The sequence below is a fragment of the Typopeltis vanoorti genome, chromosome 10 (assembly GCF_054136105.1).
Source record: "Typopeltis vanoorti isolate ZY-2024b chromosome 10, IOZ_Tvanoo_1.0, whole genome shotgun sequence".
Lineage (NCBI taxonomy): Eukaryota > Metazoa > Arthropoda > Arachnida > Uropygi > Thelyphonidae > Typopeltis > Typopeltis vanoorti.
The window spans coordinates 33893288-33912058 of record NC_143558.1 but is presented as its reverse complement, the minus strand read 5'-3'; the positions used below and the strand labels follow the sequence as shown (position 1 = coordinate 33912058).

Genomic DNA, 18771 nt, shown 5'->3' with positions numbered 1-18771 from the left:
CAGGACCATAAGACAATAATTGGTTTTTGAGTTTAGAGCATGTAGTTACATGTCACAAATTAATATATTATATATATTTTGAGTCTATAGAATTAATCTTCTTTAACTGTCATAATTTAATTGTGATGATTGGGACACTCATTAGAAATGTCATTATTGCATTAAAGAATTCATATAAGTGAATCTGTAGTTATTCCATTACTCTGGACTCAGAAGTCAAACATGGTGGTGAGTATCTTTACTACTGAAACATGGCTCGTATTTTGTTCTTGACTGTGCAATTTATTTCTACTGATCAATAAGATACACTGGCTGGCTTGAAATGCAGAATGATCTTTCAGTTCCACAGCTTCAGTTTCATTTCTTGCATGTTCCACAGCAATAGATTCAATCAGAATCTTTTTTGTGAAATTAATCTTTTGACAAAAATTATGTGGAAACCATTGCATTTTCAAGTGATGTTGATTCAGCTGATGTATATTAAATGCTGCCATGAAAACATCTCGTGCCCATCCTGGTCAAACAAAAGTATTTTATTAAATGGAGAGATTAAGGTTGCAAACCTGTTGTGTATTAAGCAATATTACTTACAGAAAGAACTTTTTTCAATCAGTCATATAAATATGAACTTTTTTTATGCCATATGAATGATTAAACATTTTTTAGATGGAAAGATATATACATCAGTTTTGTTTTCTGTATTTAGGATCAACTTGTGGATCCTGGTACTGTGACTCACATGTACAAGATAACAGACTACGTAGGTTGTGTCATGACAGGCCTAGTAGGCAAGTTCACACCAAAAATTTCTTATGCATTTTTATGTAATATAACTTAAGTTTTTTTTTGACCAAGCTAGAAAAGATAACAGGAGTATTTGTTGGAAGCAGATCTGTTCAAATTGTCTTGGCATTAACCAACTCTCCATTTCCCAAACACCCTTAAACTTTTATTAGCCACTTCTCTTTCCAGATATACTGTAAATGCTTTAGTCATTTATGCAGCATCTAAAGATAAAGCATCATTCTTCTCCTGCATTAATGACCAAGGCAAATTATTTGTCAGAACAGAAACAGTGTGCCACACATTTACTACAAAGACAGCATAAGAATTCGAAGTAGTAAGATTCAAAACATCCTATGTTCTCAGTGGTATTCTTCCTCAGTTATATGCATAGATTGTGCTGAGCTAATGCCTGTTCTATACCTTTTTTTATCTGGCATATGCCAACCAGTTGCCAGTCTATATAGGTTTTTCCAAATCATGGAAAGGTATGAAGAAACCTGTGCAGTTATTCTTGACATTTCCAAAGCATTTGATCAGATTTGGCATTTAGAGCTGCTAAGCAAATTTTCATCCTTTGGTTTGCCCTTTCCCCTCTCTGTTATTGTTGTCAGTTTTTCTTTCTGATCAACTGCTGCATGTAATGGTAGATGGCTCTCTCTCTATCATTGCAGGAGTGCCTAAGGCTACCCTCTGATATTCTTGTTTATGTAAATGCCCTCTCATTAACCAATAATGTTATCCATAGTTTTGCTGCTGTTATTATGTTTCATCCCATTTTTTTTGACAAACTTTGCAATGACCAAATATTCCTGTCTTAGATATTCTACAACCAGTACCTTAAACACAGCCTTTCATACTATTCTTTGATGAGGTGAAGATAACCTAGTTACTTTTGGTGCTACTGTGAAACATATTCCTCATAGAAAAGTGTGTGGTCAGGGAGAGGGAGATAATCTCGATTCACCTATCTTATCTTTGATAATAACACATCACCAGAAAGAATCAGATCTCTTTTTCTGGACTAATGGCTAGCTTTTCATGGCATGAATACATCAGTTAGCATCTTTTTCTGCTTTACAAATGAATGAGTATTACTTTTTACCTGATTAGCTACTAATTCCCTACAACTCAAATCTGCTCAAACTTAGAATACTGCTCTCATGTATGTGGAGTACTAAGGACCTCTCTCTCTAGAATTTGTTGCTGTATAAGAGGCAGTCTGGCTGATAAATGATCTCTTTCACTGACTCATTTCACCCTCTGTCTCACATATGGTCAGTTTTAGTATTATGTCTCTTTTGTGGCTAATTCCATGGATGCTGCTTCACTGAACTGGCGTCCATCATATCTTTGCTTTTTCACTAAGTATGTTAAAACATGAGCAGCAGCAACTGTATATCACAACTTCAAACCCACTAAACCTGATTATTCCTCTTTATTCTCCTCCAATCTCTGGAGCAACCTTCCTCTTGAAGGCATTCCCCCAAGCACTATCATCTATATTTTCAGAAAAAATATCAGTTTCTCTCTCTCTCTCTCTCTCTCTTTTGCCTACATATGGCAGTGGAATGCTGTAGATTCTGCTACTTCTTAATACGTTTGTAGGCTTGCCAGTTGCACCAGTTTTGGTTAACACACAGCAAAAAATTGATTTAAGATTAAACAAGTTTATTTACTAGATAAACTTTCATATTAATAAATATAAAATTTAGATTCAAGATCATTTAAGTTGATTTACTTTTTTGAGAGCTGTTTTATAATTAAATATTCATTCACTGACTCTTATTGAACTGCTTTACAAATGAATATTATAAAGATTAACCATTAATCTACCAGATAAAATATCTTATTTGCAAAATTCTGTAGAGTTTTGGTATATTGTCTTACCTCATGTAATCTGATTAGAAAATTACAAATTCTCTTTTACTAGTTAATGTTTCTTAATGTCATACAAATCAAATGCATCAGGAAAATTCCTTCACTTGTTTCTAAATAGTAATAATAATTTATTTTGTTATGTCCTTGTGACTAGAAAAATTTCCTTTAGCATTTATTCAAATATTGAATAAATGCTAACTGGTACTGTTCCATTTAAATTAGAATTTTAGTCCATTAGTCCTAAGATTTCACCTTTCCTTAAAAGCTTATTTTTGGATTCACCTTGTTATGTATTAGTCATATAGTCTGAATATTTTAAAACAAATCTTCTGGTCTCCATTCTTAATTTGCTTTCCTGTTCTTCTTTTTTCCCATTATTTGGCTACTGATACTCAATTCAGCTCTGACTACTCCAAATGCAACCTTGGCTTGCATTTGGAGTAGTTCATCTAGGCTGCAAGAAGTTAATAATGTCTACCCTAGTCATTAGCAAAATTAGAAAATGTCTTATGATAGACAACTGATATTACTGTACAATTAGTAAAGTCGTTGAACTAAATAAAGACCATTGAAATTATTACAAATATCAGGTGTAGGTGCAGTTCAATTCAAAAAAAAATAATAAATGAATAAAATAATAATAAACTTCATCTTTTAAACATATCACATTCTCTAAACATGCACATGGCAAGTGTTGGTAGCATTTAATTCTGAAACTAAAACTTAACCACAAGATAACTCAATACTTAAGGAATTGACAGCATACACTAGAAATATAAATTAAATCAACTTTAATATATACTTTCCGATATTTCGGCAACGTCACGTTACCATCTTCATGGGAACTTAAGATAAAGACACGTGCACTCAAGTACTACATAACAGCAAATGAGAAACGAAGCGAGGCTACCAATTTCCTAAAGTCCTGATGGTGCCCTCTGGCGGGCTATATTAGGTGTTCTTGGCCTTTGGGCTGAAGTTCTTCTGATATATCTTTTCCAAATTTGGGGCAGTCTCATGCATCCAAATTTGTTGAGGTTTGGCATGTTCCTAAGGGCTGAGGCTGATTCCATGAATAGTCTTCCATATTTGAACTTGCTGCAGTGTATTACTGTGGCTTTCTTCCACCTTATTCTGTGACGAGTATCCAGAGCATGGTCTGCAAGCTCAGAGTGACTGTACTGGTGAAATCGGATGTAGTCTTGTGTTCTGAGATTCTGATATTTGCTGTCCTGCCTGTTTGGCCAAAGTAGGATAATTTACAGCTGCAAGGGACCTGGTATACACCAGGTCCCTTGCAGCTGTAAACTGTAAATTGGGAAGTAGTTGGTCATTAGTGGAGCAGATAAGGGATGCCAATTTTTTATATGGTCTGGAACAAGAGGTCAAGTCATGATTTATTAGGATTTTGTTGATTTTTTTCCAAGGTGCCTCGGATGTAGGGAATGGTGATGGATTTAGACTAATCTTTTTTGTGAAGGGGGGAGGTGGGTTGTGGATAACTGGATTTATTATTTTTTTTGAGGGGGGGGGGAGCCATTGGCTGAGAAAGTGTTAAGGATGGGATTTAGTTCAGTGGTTAGGACTTGGTCATTTGAACAGATTAAACAGAATAGTTTTGCCCTGTTGAATAGTGTCTTAACTCCATATTGTTGTGTGTGTGTGTGGGGGGGGGGAATTGTTGGTGAATGTATCTGCCTGTATGGGTGGGTTTTCTATAAACTGTGAAAACCAAGGTTCCATCAGGTTGGCAGGTGACTAGTGTGTAGGAAGGGATGCTATTGTTTTTCTCTTTTTCCAGGGTGAACTTGATTCTAGGGTGTTGGTTGTTTAAGTATGTTAAGAAGGAGAGGAGTGTATCTGGGCCATGTGGCCAAATAGCGAACACATCTTCAACGTAGCAAAGCCATACGTAGGTTTTTGTGGGGCAGAGTTTAAGGCTTTCTCTTCAAAAGTCTCCATAAAGATACCGAGTGTGGGGAAAGTGGTGAACCCATGGCTGTCCTCTCTATCTGTTTGTAGAATTTTTCCTGCCAAACGAAGTAGCCTGAGTTCATTGTGAACTGAAATAGGGCTGAGATATCGGGAGGAAATTTAGCTTGGGTTAGCTCTAAGGTTTCTTTGAGGGGGACATTTGTGAATAAGGAGGAGACGTCAAAACTGACCATTATGTCATTATGTTGGAGTGTAAGGTTTTCTATACTGGTTTTGAAGTGGGCTGAGTTTTTTATGTGTGATGGTGTGTTGCCAATATAGTGTGAGAGCGCTTTGGCTAAATATTTAGCTAGTTTGTAAGTGGAGGAATCAATGCCTTCCACTATGGGACGTAATGGCACATTTTCTTTATGTATTTTTGGGAGTCCATATATACGAGGAGGAGTCTAGAGTTATATGGTTTTAGTCTGTTAATAATCTCCACAGGCCAAGAAGGGACTTTCTTAAGGAGCCTATGGAGTTTTCTAATTTGTGAGTTGGTAGAATTGTATTCAGTGGGGAGGTAAGGCTCGATCTAATAGTAAAGTCTTAAGCTTACTTGTGTAGTCATTATGATTGAGTACCACAGTGGCGTTCCTCTTATCCACTTTGGTGATAACTATTTCTTTGTTTTTCTTCAATTCCTGTAGAGACTTGTATTCACTAATGGATATGTTGGTTTTGCTTTTGTGAGAACACAGGCTACATCCAATCTAATATTGTTGGCGATGTGGTTTGGAAGGTGGTGAATCCCACGTTCAATCGGGATCATTAATTCCTCAGCTGGTAATTTCCTAGGAGCAATGGTGAAGTTGCGACCATGTGACAGAGAGTTGGGTGCTTTAGGCTTCAAGATAACCAAAGAATGGTTTTCTACAATGTTAATTTGTAGTTTTGGTTTGGATGCCGAGTTCTTTTTTAATTTATCAAACTTGTCGACATGTCGACTCTGTATTCGTTCGAATTCTTTATTTGCCGCAGTGCATGAGAAGTCGTAGAATTGACCAAAGTTCGTGATTTAGCGTATTTGAAAGCCCATTCTCTAGCGTTAAAATAGCTCTGTTTACATCGGTTAGGGAACTGCGTGTAGCGTTAATTTGCTCCCGAAGTAAAGCCTGGCTCGCCTGGTTGTAGATATGGAGAGCTTTCTGTGAAACGAAATGGCGCTTAAATTTTGCGCAATTTAGGATTACCTGATTATCCCGGCAGTGTTTTAGGAAGGTCAGACGATTCAGTTGTCTAGATAACTTCAGCTTCAGTTTGCCGTAATGGTGGGCCTTGTGTGCGATGGAATCTCCGTGGATGATAGTAATTCTGTAGAAAGGCTTATACGCTAGTTAAACATGATAACTGATTATTATTAAGGAATTAATAGCGTACACTAGAAATATAAATGAAATCAACTTTAATATATACTTTCCGATATTTCGGCAACGTCACGTTGCTATCTTCATGGGAACTTAAAATAAAGACACATGCACGCATGTGTCTTTATCTTAAGTTCTACATAATGCAAGTACTACATAACCTTTCTTCAGTTCTCTTGAAGCCTGAAGCACTCGACGCTGTCATGGTCACAACTTCGCCATTGCTCCTAGGAAATTACTGGCCGAGGAATTAATGATCCAGATTGAATGCGGGATTCGTCACCTTCCAAACCACATCACCAACAATATTAGATTGGATGTAGCCTGTGTTCTCTTCTTCTTCTCTTCCGTCTAAGATGGTTTGAGTCTTCTCTTGAGCAGGATCTTCCAGTCTTCTCTATTCCTTGCTGTTCGAAAAAGTTCCTTATATGTTCTGCATCCTGAGATGTTCTTTATTCATTTCAGCCAGGTAATTCTTGGTCTTCCAGGTCTTCTTTTTTCATTTGGAAAAGTATTGATTAGGACGTTAGGAAGTCTGTCTGCATCCATGCGTACGGTGTGTCCAATCCATCTCAGTTGTTGTTTTCTAATTTTTTCTATTATTGTCTTTTTTCTCACAAAAGCAAAACCAACATATCCATTAGTGAATACAAGTCTCTACAGGAATTGAAGAAAAACAAAGAAATAGTTATGACCAAAGCAGATAAGGGGAACGGCACTGTGGTACTCAATCATAATGACTACATAGGTTAGCTTAAGGCTTTACTATTAGATCAAGGTACTTACCTCCCCATTGAATACAATCTGTTAAAAAGTTGTTATATCGATGTTTCTCTACTTTTTATATTGATGTTTCTATACTTAATTATATCTTTATACTCAATTTGTAGTTTACCTTAATTCGTAAATCTTATTCTTACTTACCTAAAACCTTATACGATCAAAATCCTACTGGCTGCTCTATTGTTAAAATTTATCTTTCGTTATTTATTCTTTCTTCTCTACTTTAATCTTATTTTTATATCTAGGATTGTTTCTTCTTCGGATACTGGCAAATTTATATTTAGCTGCGCCAGCCAGTCTCCGTTAGCAGAAAAGACCCTTGCTCAGGAATACAATACTAGATTCTTAGCTTTCTTACCCAAAATCTTACTTTACTGCCGTATAGATCTAGATTATTGCAGTCGTGACCTAAATCTATATTTTATGTTCACTCTCTAAATCCTTCCCGCCAAAATAGGTTCTATTTTTATAAGTGGTAATTTGGAATCGTAATCAGGCATGACTCAGGTTTAGGAAAATATGACATGTTTATTGGAATATCTTAAACACAATACAAACTCATACACTTAATTATGTTCAATACTAAATAAACTCGAACTAAGAGATTAACACATTCGAACTAATTAAAACTTATAAGGCATGCTAAACATAGTAATTACACATTGGGAAATAAATCAAATGATAATAAGTTAAGCTAAATTCCTTCTAACAGTATTACTCGTAAGAACAAACTATCAACCATTCTAATGTTACTGAGACACTAAATTCTACCTTTCATATCGCATCAAGTTAATCCTATCACATACAAGTTACAAAAGATCTCTCCTAAACAATTCTTCTTACTCACAAACGAAGTTAACCTTCTAAATAGTGACTGTCCACAGAGTTCCTTACTATAAAGTTCTTAATTTCACAATCGTAAACAATCTTCTTTCTTCTAATGAACATTCACACAAAATTAGAGCAATAGCACCTTACCGACTTTTTTCCGCGTCGTTCTGCACCACGGGTTTTTCTAGATATTTCTCATCTATTTTGGCTGTCTATACGCCAACGTAGAAGTTACGCTATCTTCATTCTTTCTGCTGGAAACAGACTCAAAATATTTGCGTTTCAGGAACAACTTGATGGGGCTGTTCAGCAACGGCCTGATTCTGTTAGGACTGGAATTTTTACCTTCAGCTTTGCATAGAATCCAGCTTCATTTCTTTACGAACGCTTGCTGCCCGACATCACAGACTTCACTCCCCCCTTACACGAAACTGCCCCAACTTCCTAACCACCCAACAGGAAAACGATATGACAAGAGACCAAGAGAATGCCCTGTGTTCCAGGCTCAATCCCCTTTTATATTCCTATAGAGTGCCCTCTTTTTCAGCCCCTTTTTTGCACACGATCCTTACTAATTTCACCCTTTGGCTTAATCCTTCGTTTCTATGACGCTGATATACTCAGATTCATGGAATACGTGGTTACGTGATTTTCCGAATAAGCTATACTAGCCAGTGTTACGCTGAACGCGTGTAGCTTTAGGCCTTCCAGGAATTAATACTTAACAGCTTTATGATGACTCACAATAGATTTTACATAGCTTAAGTAAGGCTTAAATTTAATTCACATTATCCCTCTTTTTTAAGCCATACAAAATGAAATCTCAAATTAATCACAATAGCTTAAATATAAAGTGCTTAAATAAAGAATACAAATTTTTACATAAAGTGAGGAAGTTTCACTTTTAATTACAACTGATGTGCTGGTATTTCTCTATGGTTGCAAATTTTTATATGTTAGACCCTAAATGAATGATTTCTTTCCAAGATTCCTTCATTTAGGATCTAACAAATCCCACCAACTCACAAATTAGAAAACTCCATAATCTTCACAGGCCAAGAAGTGACTTTCTTAAGGAGCCTCAGCCCTTAGGAACATGCCAAACCTCAACAAATTTGGATGCATGAGACTGCCCCAAATTTGGGAAAGATATATCAGAAGAACTTCAGCCCAAAGGCCAAGCACACCTAATACAGCCAGGGGGCACCATCAAGACTTTAGGAAAACGGTACCTTCCTTGCTTCGTTTCTCATTTGCTGTTATGTAGTACTTGTGTGCACGTGTCTTTATCTTAAGTTCCCGTGAAGATTGCAACATGACGTTGCTGAAATATGGAGAGTATATATTAATGTTGATTTAATTTATATTTCTAGTGTACGCTGTCAGTTCCTTAAGTATTTAGTTATCACGTTTAACCAGTGTATAAGCTTTTCTACAAGAATTAACCGTAAGAGTGCACAAAAATAGTTGTAAAAAGATTCATTATTGTAAATTATGACTTTTTGCATTCATGTGAAACTGAAATTAAAAACTGCACCTTCAGTTAACAGTTTGATTTTCCATTGTATTCAAATATTTAATCAAGGAATCACTATATTTAAAAACAATGAAATATCTTTTAATGTAACTCTTGATACTTTTTGATAAAAGGAGAATGTCTAGTTGATGTCTCTACTTCTTTTCTGGAAGTAAATTTTTTTTTTTTTTTTTTTTTTTTTTTTTTTTTTTTTTTTTTGGAGATTCTAAAATTCAATTCAACTTCAATTAATTTTAAAGAATTTCTTTCTTTTAAAGTTATACTGTGAACAGCATTCATTTTGGTAAAATTATGGAGACTACTACTGTGTTAGGAATAATTACTTAAATTCCTGACATTTCGACCTTTATATTAAGGTCATCATGCAGTACACACACAGGCAACTTACATTACAATTCAAGCAGCATGTCAAAGTGACTAATTTAATCAACCAATGTTATTTTACTAGCTTGATCTCTACTGAGAAAAAAAAATTCATATTCTAATTAATAAATTAACATAAGTGTTTGTTATATTAAGGCTAAGAACCTGGATTACTGCAGTCTTAATTATAATGAGATTTTATTACCTTTTATTTTTTTATTTTATTCCCTTATAGGGAGTAGGTGAGGATTTTTAATCCTATCTGGCTTTTTTTGGAGATAGTGGACAGTTCAATCTCCACCGGTAACCAATCAGAGATAGCTGTCTATGACTATCAGTAATTATACGCTGCCACTGATGAAGAGACAGGCAAACAAGTGCTGTCATCTGTTGGTACCTAACCCTAACAGAATATGTTACTGTCTGAAATAATGTGGGTTCTACGGTAGAGTTTCTTGATCTTGAGCTTATGGGATGAAAAACTCAAGTTTCCAGGAGAAAAAACCACTTGCCTGTGCCAGAGATCAACTAACCTGGGAACTGGTCAAGATATGCTTAGAAAAAGTTCCTCAGGTCAGCGACTAAACTTGAACTTAAGTCTACCTTTGGGCGGCCTGTCACAGAAGATGCAAGTGCCACTTCCACTGAGCTACACAGGCTTTAGATTTTTAGACCATCATTATTGTTGAGATTGAGGTGGCTGATTAGAATTTCACAGACTTCCTTAAATTTGTGTTCATACAAGCTTGGGCATGATATAATAAATAGATGCCTTTTCAGTTGCTTCTGTGTAGAATATTCAGGGCATGATCAGAAAGGCAGGGTACTTAAGGGTCAAAGCTATATAACTGAGAGGATACCTCCACATAGCCTTTAAGAATGTGGAACCTTTAAGAAACGAGCTTCTGATCTGTTGTCAAATCCTCACCTTCTCTTGGTGTACCCTGTTAGGTATCTACCTGGATACTGAACGAGTGAGGGTGGGCTAGCAATTTGAGATTTAGCCGACCAAATTGTATTATTGGCTTAAACCAAAATTTCAAATGATGGTATAACATGACAGAATTTCATGCCGGCTGGGACATCGCCAAGTTACGCAAGGCCCCATTGTTTTCGGCAGGGAATCAGGACAAACAGCAAAAAGTAAGCTACTGGAACAAATCTGAAAGCGTACCCCAACTCAACATCACCAGAGTTAAAGATCGGTACTATCAACATAAGAAGCCTGAATGGCAAAGAAATGGAGCTAGCTGAAAAATTAGATAAGTTCCAGATTAACATAATAGGGGTGACTGAAACAAAAAAAGACAAAAACTGGTGAGATCTTACTGAGCAATACAAAATGTTATATTCAGGCAATGACAATCAAGGAAAAGGAGTAACCATAGTATTCAACACAAAATATGATGCTATTTTTTCTTGAATTGCAGGCAGTTTTGAGTAGAGTGATGTGGGCAAATATGAGAATGGGGAACTGGACAATGAGACTTATTTGTGCCTATGGTCCCACAGAAGGTTCTACTAAAGTAGAAGTGAGGAATTTTTTGAGGCTTTAGAGAAAGCAACTGACATAATGAAAAAGGAAAGTTGGTCCTTGTTGGGGATCTAAATAGAAGAGTAGTAAATGATTGTCAGACTTACCAAAATATTTTGGGAAAATTTGGAGAAAAGAGCAAAGATAATAATGGCAAATACCTGTGGATTTATGCTGTGGACATGGACTAGTTATTAACACAATGTTCCAACATAAAAATGTGCACAAATTCACTTGGAGAGAAGAGGCAAGGAATAAGAAAAGTTTCATTGACTATATTATTGTTGATAGTGATGTTTTCTCCCTGGTGCAGGACACCAGAGTGTACAGAGGATTCGAAATTGGAAGCAATCACCATTTAGTCTTGAGCAGGATAAAATTGAATTTCATATTATTGAAAAGAAGAACATTTAAGAAAGTTTTAAAGAAGAGCGAATAAAAGTTGAGCACCTCTCAAATGTGAACTCTTGACTAAAATACGCCAATATTATATAAGAAAAAATGAAAGAGTTTGAGAACAGGAACCAAACCTTGGAGATTGTGGCAAGCCCTGAAGAAAACACTGGTTGATTCAGCCAGAGAAGCATGTGGTGAGGTTGTCTGCAAGAATAGAAAAATCAGAACTCCATGGTGGACACAAGAAGTTAGGCAGTGAAGGAAAAGAAGAAAGCATATTAAAAGTTCCTGGCAAATAAATCAGCTTGTACTCTTGGAGAATAGAAAGACAAATGTAAGAAAGCTAAACACTGTGTTAAACTGGCTAAGCAAAAGTCATGGGAGGAGTAAGAACATAGCAAATAAATATCAAGAACCTATAAAAGGAATTAGATGATAAAGGTGACATGAAACCTGGAGAAAAAGATATCGCTGACCAGGCATGCAGTTAGGAATACTTATCCATACTTGAAGTAGAAAAATCCATCAAAAGCCTGAAATGTTATAAGGCAGCAGGAGTAGATGATTTTCGATGAGAAAAGAAATGCTCAAGTATGGAGGTATAGAAGTCTTACAGTGGTTACACTGCATAGTTCAGAAATCCTGGACAGAGGGACAAATTCCAGATGATTGGAGTAGAACTCTCATAGCACCCATACATAAAAAAGGGAAATAAAACTGAATGTGAGAATTACAGAGGTGTTTCATTACTGAGTGTGCCTGGTAAGATATATTCAAGTGTACTTAAGAAACGGTTGAGAAGCTTGTGAAGAATAACCTGGATTCACCAAATAAAGGCTGTCAGGATCAGATTTTTGCCTTATAATAGATAGTTGAGAAATCATGGGAATATAACGATTTGTATTTAAGTTCTGTAGATCTGATCCTGACAGCCTTTATTTGGTGAATGAAGCTATTCAAAGCGCTACAGACAAGGATGTACATTATCCCCTCTGTTATTCATTATCTATATGGATCACGTTATGAAGGAAAGTGGTATTAAACCTGATATCAAAATTGGTTATGTTAATGTCAGGTCTTTGTTTTATGTGGATGATGTTATACTTCTAAATAAATCCACTGCAAGTCTGCAAGATTCTGTGACTAAATTGAATAACTGTTGTAATAGATATGGTATGAAGGTCAGCACTAAAAAGACAAAGACAATGAAAATAGGCAGAAACAGTGAAAATATCAACTGCGGAGAATCTATAGAACAAGCAAAACATTTTAGCTACTTAGGCATGATTTTTACTGAAGATGGTAAATTAAATATAGAAATAGACAACAGAATCATAAAGCTGGTATGGTAGGAAGTCAACTGAATAAATCTACCCTATATATATATAAAATGAAAAGCTTTTTTATGTCACGTTCGTATGTTTTTTTTTTTTTTTGAAAGGTTTTGAAACTCTGGGTGCTATGAGTGTTGAGTCATCAGAATTCAAGGAGAACTGGCCTACCAGTCCGGAACTCGCAGGGTTGGGTGTTGTAGGGGTGGGGGGTGGCTTTGAAGACTCGGCACTCAGGGGCTAACCTAGGCACCCACCAGTCGGGTGGAAACCCTTTAGAGTCATCAGAATTTAAGGAGAACTGGCCTACCACTCCGGAACTCTGGGGTTGGGTGTCGGGGGGGGGGGGGGGGGGGAGGACCATGGAGTTTAAGGAGATCAGAATTCAAGGAGAACTGACCTGCCACTCAGGAACTCGGAGTTGGGTGGTGTAGGCGCAAGGGGGGGGGCGGAGAACCGCCTTTCGAGTCTTCAAAATTCAAGAACCGGCCTACCAGTCCGGAACTCGGGGGGGGGGGGGGCACTGTAGGCACCAGAGTTAGAAGTAAGACACTCGAGCAAAGACTAGAGACTGCAGATATGAGAGTACTGAGAAAGATTAAGGGCATGAACAGATGGCACCAATGGCAATATCATATTAAAATTGAGGATATTAGGAAAGAACTTGACATTGCTGTCATCCAGGAATGCATTAGCAGAGCTAATCTCAGGTGGTATGGTGGGAAAGGAAAGAGTAGCAAAACAAGTGTTCTCTGCCAGGTTGGCAGGTAAAAGACCCAGAGGAAGACCAAGATGTATCGTTGGATTGATACAGTAAAAAATGCCTTAGAAGACAGAAATATAAGACCTTATAATATTGGAGTCTTGATAGGTTGCCTGATTTGGAGAAAAATTGTAGATAGGAAGTTAGTAATGATATAAATTTTTCATGTAGTGCTATTATATGCTGTACACTCTTAGAGGGTATATATCAGGAATTTGATAATGGTGATGATCAGAAAGGCCATATTTATCATAGTTGTTAAATTTAATATGTCGTTTATGTTCCTTTTTCTGGATAGGAATTGTGCATCCAGCTTCACCTACATATAATGCCAGTTAGGTGCATTGATATGGTATACTCCAAGGTGGATACTCCAGAAGACCTTAATCTGAAGGTCAAAACTTCAGGAACTTAATTATGCTTGATATGGTAATTGCCTCTGTAATTTTGTCAAGAAGAATTACTTTAGTTGGAAAGGTCTTCATCGATTCATTTACTCACAGTAGTCACTTCTTATTCTTAGAAATAAGACGAGAGTTGCAATATAAAAAGAAATTTGATAAATGACAATTTTCTCTAATTCAGACTAAAAAAATTTAAATGCAGACAAACTCCTACTCATGTAAATTCAGAGACTTAGCAAATTAAAATGAAACTGCCATGGGAAAATGTTGAACATTAAAAAAATTTACTTAACATGCCTACATTATTTCAGTGCTATCCAACAGCAGTCGTCCTCAAGGAAGACAGCTCATGCAGTTCATTCGTGCACCTTTCTAAGTTTTGTTTTGTTTACTGTTGTAAAATCGTGTATTGAAGGATTTTTATACAAAAATACCTTATATACCAATTTTACTGGTAAATGAAATTCAATCAAAATACTTGTAATTAATTAACAAAATTTGTTATATTTAATTATATGGAAATAAAAAAAAATTTTGTGAATTACTAAGTAATGTAACTGCCCAAAGTTTTTGTAAAAGAACAAAGAAGTTTAAATGTGAAATAATGTGTCTAAAGAAACTGCTAGATAAAGATAATTCCAGATGGATTATCTTATTGACCTACGGCAATTGCAGTCACGAATGTCAAATATGTACGGGGGTTTCCCCGTCTTAGTGCAACGTCTGAAAAAGGTGGGGTGCAGAACCACAAAATACTGAGGGAAAAAACGTAGCAGAACCCAAGGTCATCAGAGCCATATAAAAGGGGATTTGCTATGGCAACAAGCGGCTTTTAGTCAACTACGGGTTACGGAAAGTTAGGGTTCCAGAAGGCGACGAGGTCAGCAAGGGTCAAGCAGTTACGGATTCCAGAATTCGACAAGGTCCCGGGATGGAGAAGTGACGGAATCGGTGAGGCTAGAAGTTACAAGATGTTTACAACGTGAATTATAGGAACAGAAGTCACAAGTCAGAGCGTTGCAACGGGGTTTTTGCTAAACATCATGGGAGATGATTCATAATCGCCAATGGGACCTGCGTTCCGGCCATTAGATGCCAGAAGTGCGAGACAACTAATTTGTTTTTAGAAGAAAGTAGATACCAGATTTTCATGCCTCCAAGTTCCTGACGTTCGCAAATAGTAAGAAGAGATCTCACAAATCCCGGAGAAGATACCCCTTTGCGTTGCCTAGGTCAGAAGGTAATAGAAGGAAGTGATTTCGAGGATCAATCAGAGAGGACCAGACAACTGTTTGAAAGTAAGATTTTTCTGTTGTTTTAGCTAGAGACAAAATTGTGATGGTGATTTGTGTAAGGTTTTGTTTTGTAATGATACTTGAGGAATAGAAGGCAGTTAGCTAACCTTTGACTTGTCTTGTTCGGTTATATGCGAGAGAAATCGTAGCCGAATTTAAAGTGATATATAAAGTGCTTAATATTGTTGCTATTGGTTAAGCCTGCATTTATTTAGGTGAGATTGCTCTGAGTGTGAATGTTTGTTGGCTGAAGTAGGATCATAGACACGTGGTCAGAAAGAATTGTTTCATAAACGGAGTAATTGTATTTTTGAATTGCCATTGAAGTATATAACCTGATTTACTTGAATCCTTAGTATTCACCTTTTGTGCATTTTTTTGATAATGAATAAATTGTTTTCTTGGTTAAATAATTTGCCTGATTCCTGTTACCAACTGCGCTGCTCATAAAATTCAAATCTGTGTGTCCTAAAGTTGAATTTGCCATGACTGCAGAATAGAAGTTTTACGTTGCTGGATTTAGTATTAAGTAAGAGAGAAAAGTTCCATGATTAAGTGTTTTTCTTCGGAGGGATATGTATCTCCTATCCATGAATTTCAGTGGCACAGCTAGAAATCAAATTTTCCAAAATTCAAATTAGAAAAACACCAGTTGTTCAGACAAAGAGATTGGCTCCAGCCAAAGACAATTTCTTAGTTTTGAAAGTTTTGTGCACGAGAACAATATTTGCGGCCTAGAGACAAAAGGTGAAATAAGTCGAGCAAGAGGATTAAAAGTTAAGAGATTAAATCAAGCAAGAGATTATATACTTGGAATACGACTGTTAAGATTAAAGAGCTATAAGTTAAGAATAAGTTTTGAAAACGATAATATAAAAACATAAGTTGTACAAAGGCGCAGACGGCAAGGTTTAATAAGAAAATATAATTAAACAACCAGATTTTTGCACTGTTAAACAGATAGTGTTTGTTTGTGTAATTTAATTTTAAAATGCATACACGTTAACAAATTTTAGTGCTGGGGTATATTGTGGTAGAGTACATTCTTGTTGGATAAAAAGAAATAGAAGTGGGGACAAGTGAAAACAAAAAAACTTCTGCTGCTATTGGAATAATTGCTAACTATGTGGATTGAAGACCAAATCCAAAAGTTCATTCCCCTAAGCTTAATGATGATTCATACCATTCTCAATTCTTTGAGGCAAGTAATGGTGGTGAACTATTCAGTTGTCTCTTGGTAATTTCATAAGGTAGGTCAAACTGCCAAATGAAAAAATTTTTTTTTCCATTTTTACTTTACATACGTAATTGAATCTTTTTTTTTTTTTTTTAATCTTATTGCATTCTGTTTGGACACTATGTTCACTCCTATACCTCATAAGGTTTTGGGAGCAAAGAAGTCTGCGAGAAGTGTTGGGGTTGCAACTCCAACACTTCTACAGAATTAGTATAACAATTACAGAACATCCATGCCCATGGTGGGATTTGACCCACATTCTGTTGACTGAAGAGCAGATACATTATCAGCCAGCAACATTACATATTTAAATCTAATTTATGTGCATCCTGTGAATGAAACTAATAAAAATATTTTAAAACATATTAATGTACTGCTGTATACACATACTGGATAAAGATGTAAGCAGTAGAATGTGTGGATAATGGGCAACATGGGGTACTTAAAATGTGTGTTATATAAGTTTGTGGAACATAACCCTTTTGTAAGTTGTTGTCTGCTTGTATTATAGTTATAAAAGAACAGAACAGCTCAACTGATATTGATAACCAAGGTTATCAACATCAGTTGAGCTGTTCTGCAGGCAAATATCTTTACCTTCTTCAAAATCCAAGTAAACTGACTTTTTGAATTTTTAACAGTGGAATTAATGTTTTACTTGAAGTATTGCATACAGTATTTGGCAAAAGTATGTGAGATAGACGAACAACCCATAGACATTTCCTTTTTTTTTTTCTTTTTTTTTTTTTGCAGAAGTTTCAAATCTACATTTTATTCTCATGGATATGATAACCATCTTATACAATGAGAAATTAATGAGACACTAATCACCATTCTTACTTCAAGAAGATGTGTACAATTTCTATTTATTTTGTCCATCCCTTAAAGAACATATCGAGGCACGTGTTTTGAAAACTTTCCTATTTTCACCCTATTTATTTCCCATCTTGCATTAACCTGTAGCCTAGTTGTTGTGGAGGTGTTACTGTACCTTATTTATGTAGCTTCTCTTACTTAAGTTAGATAGGTTAGCATCTGTTTGATTGGATGTACCAAGGTCACACCAGATAATCTTGAGTCTAAGTGGTTGAGTCTCGATCAGTATGCCATGTCTGCCAAACATATTTCAATATCAAAAAAACTTAACTCCACTAAAACTATCTTAGTGGAATAACTAAGCTGTGTGTAGCTTCAGCAGTTCTGAGAGGTGATTATTCTAAACACCAGTATCAATGTTAATTTTTTACATACATACATATCTTTCTTAATATTACTTATCCTTTCCCTATTGTGGCTGAAGATCAAAGCCCACAGGGAAGCCATCAGCCTGATGAAGGAAAGAAGTGCTCTGAACACTATTTCTGGAAGAAACCCATAATCATCTCAACATATAATGTTCGCACCCTCCTAAAATGTGGAAAATTTTATGAACTGAGCAGAGGCAGAATTTGTAGATGCAATCTGCATACAGGAACACTGATGGAAAACCCACCTGGCATTCAATGAAATTAGGTCCCATAATCATAAATGGACCTTTATGTACTCATCTGCAGATCAATCTAGAAATTGTGGAGTCAGAATCCTGGTAAACAACAGTCGACAAAAATATTCTATCAATAGAAAGTGTTTCAAAAAGAATAATAGCTATTACAATAAATGCAAGCGCAAAAATAACAATTACATTTGCAGATCTACACTATCAAAACCTAGTCGATTATATTACTAAAATACCTTCACACAATGTGCACATAGTTGGAGGGGATTTCAATGCACAAATCTGGAAAAGATGTAGCTGGAAACACAAAAAACATAGGGCCTCCGTAGCGCAATTGGAAGAATGACGGTACGTTGCGCCCTTCGATGGAAGAGGCCTAAGTTCGATTCTCATCGCGACGGGAGGAATCTTTATTTGGACGATTTCAATCGAGGGTGAGTTAGCCGATCTCCTATGGAGGTAGCAGGGTTTTTTCTCCCGGAAACTCGGGTTTTTCATCCCGCATATAGACAAATCGGCCCTTCAGAACACACGCAATTTACAGACAAAAAAATACTAGCTGTGGTAGTGGTGGAGGTGGGCGGTAGATGGCGTTGATGGAGATGATTCGTAGCAGAGGTTCGGTGTAGTGGTTGAGACAGTTGTTGGTATCCTCCCGCGATGAGTCTTCAGACTCCTTGGAGGTGTCACGAATAATAATAATAATAATATGACTACCAATGAAAATAGTGATCTTCTTGTGGACTTTTGCAACTCTCAGAACTTTATCTCTTCAATCAAAATTCCCAAACAAATTA

General features: G+C 36.2%; 1 protein-coding gene across 1 annotated transcript in view; it reads left to right on the top strand.

Moving 5' to 3' along the window:
- The window catches only part of LOC150102317 (proteasome subunit alpha type-6-like), a 117465-nt gene that overhangs the window by 26338 nt on the left and 72356 nt on the right, over positions 1-18771 (top strand). The window contains exon 3 of the mRNA XM_090398921.1: positions 707-788. Coding sequence (XP_090255047.1) covers positions 707-788 — 82 coding nt within the window. The remainder of the gene's footprint in view (positions 1-706; positions 789-18771) is intronic.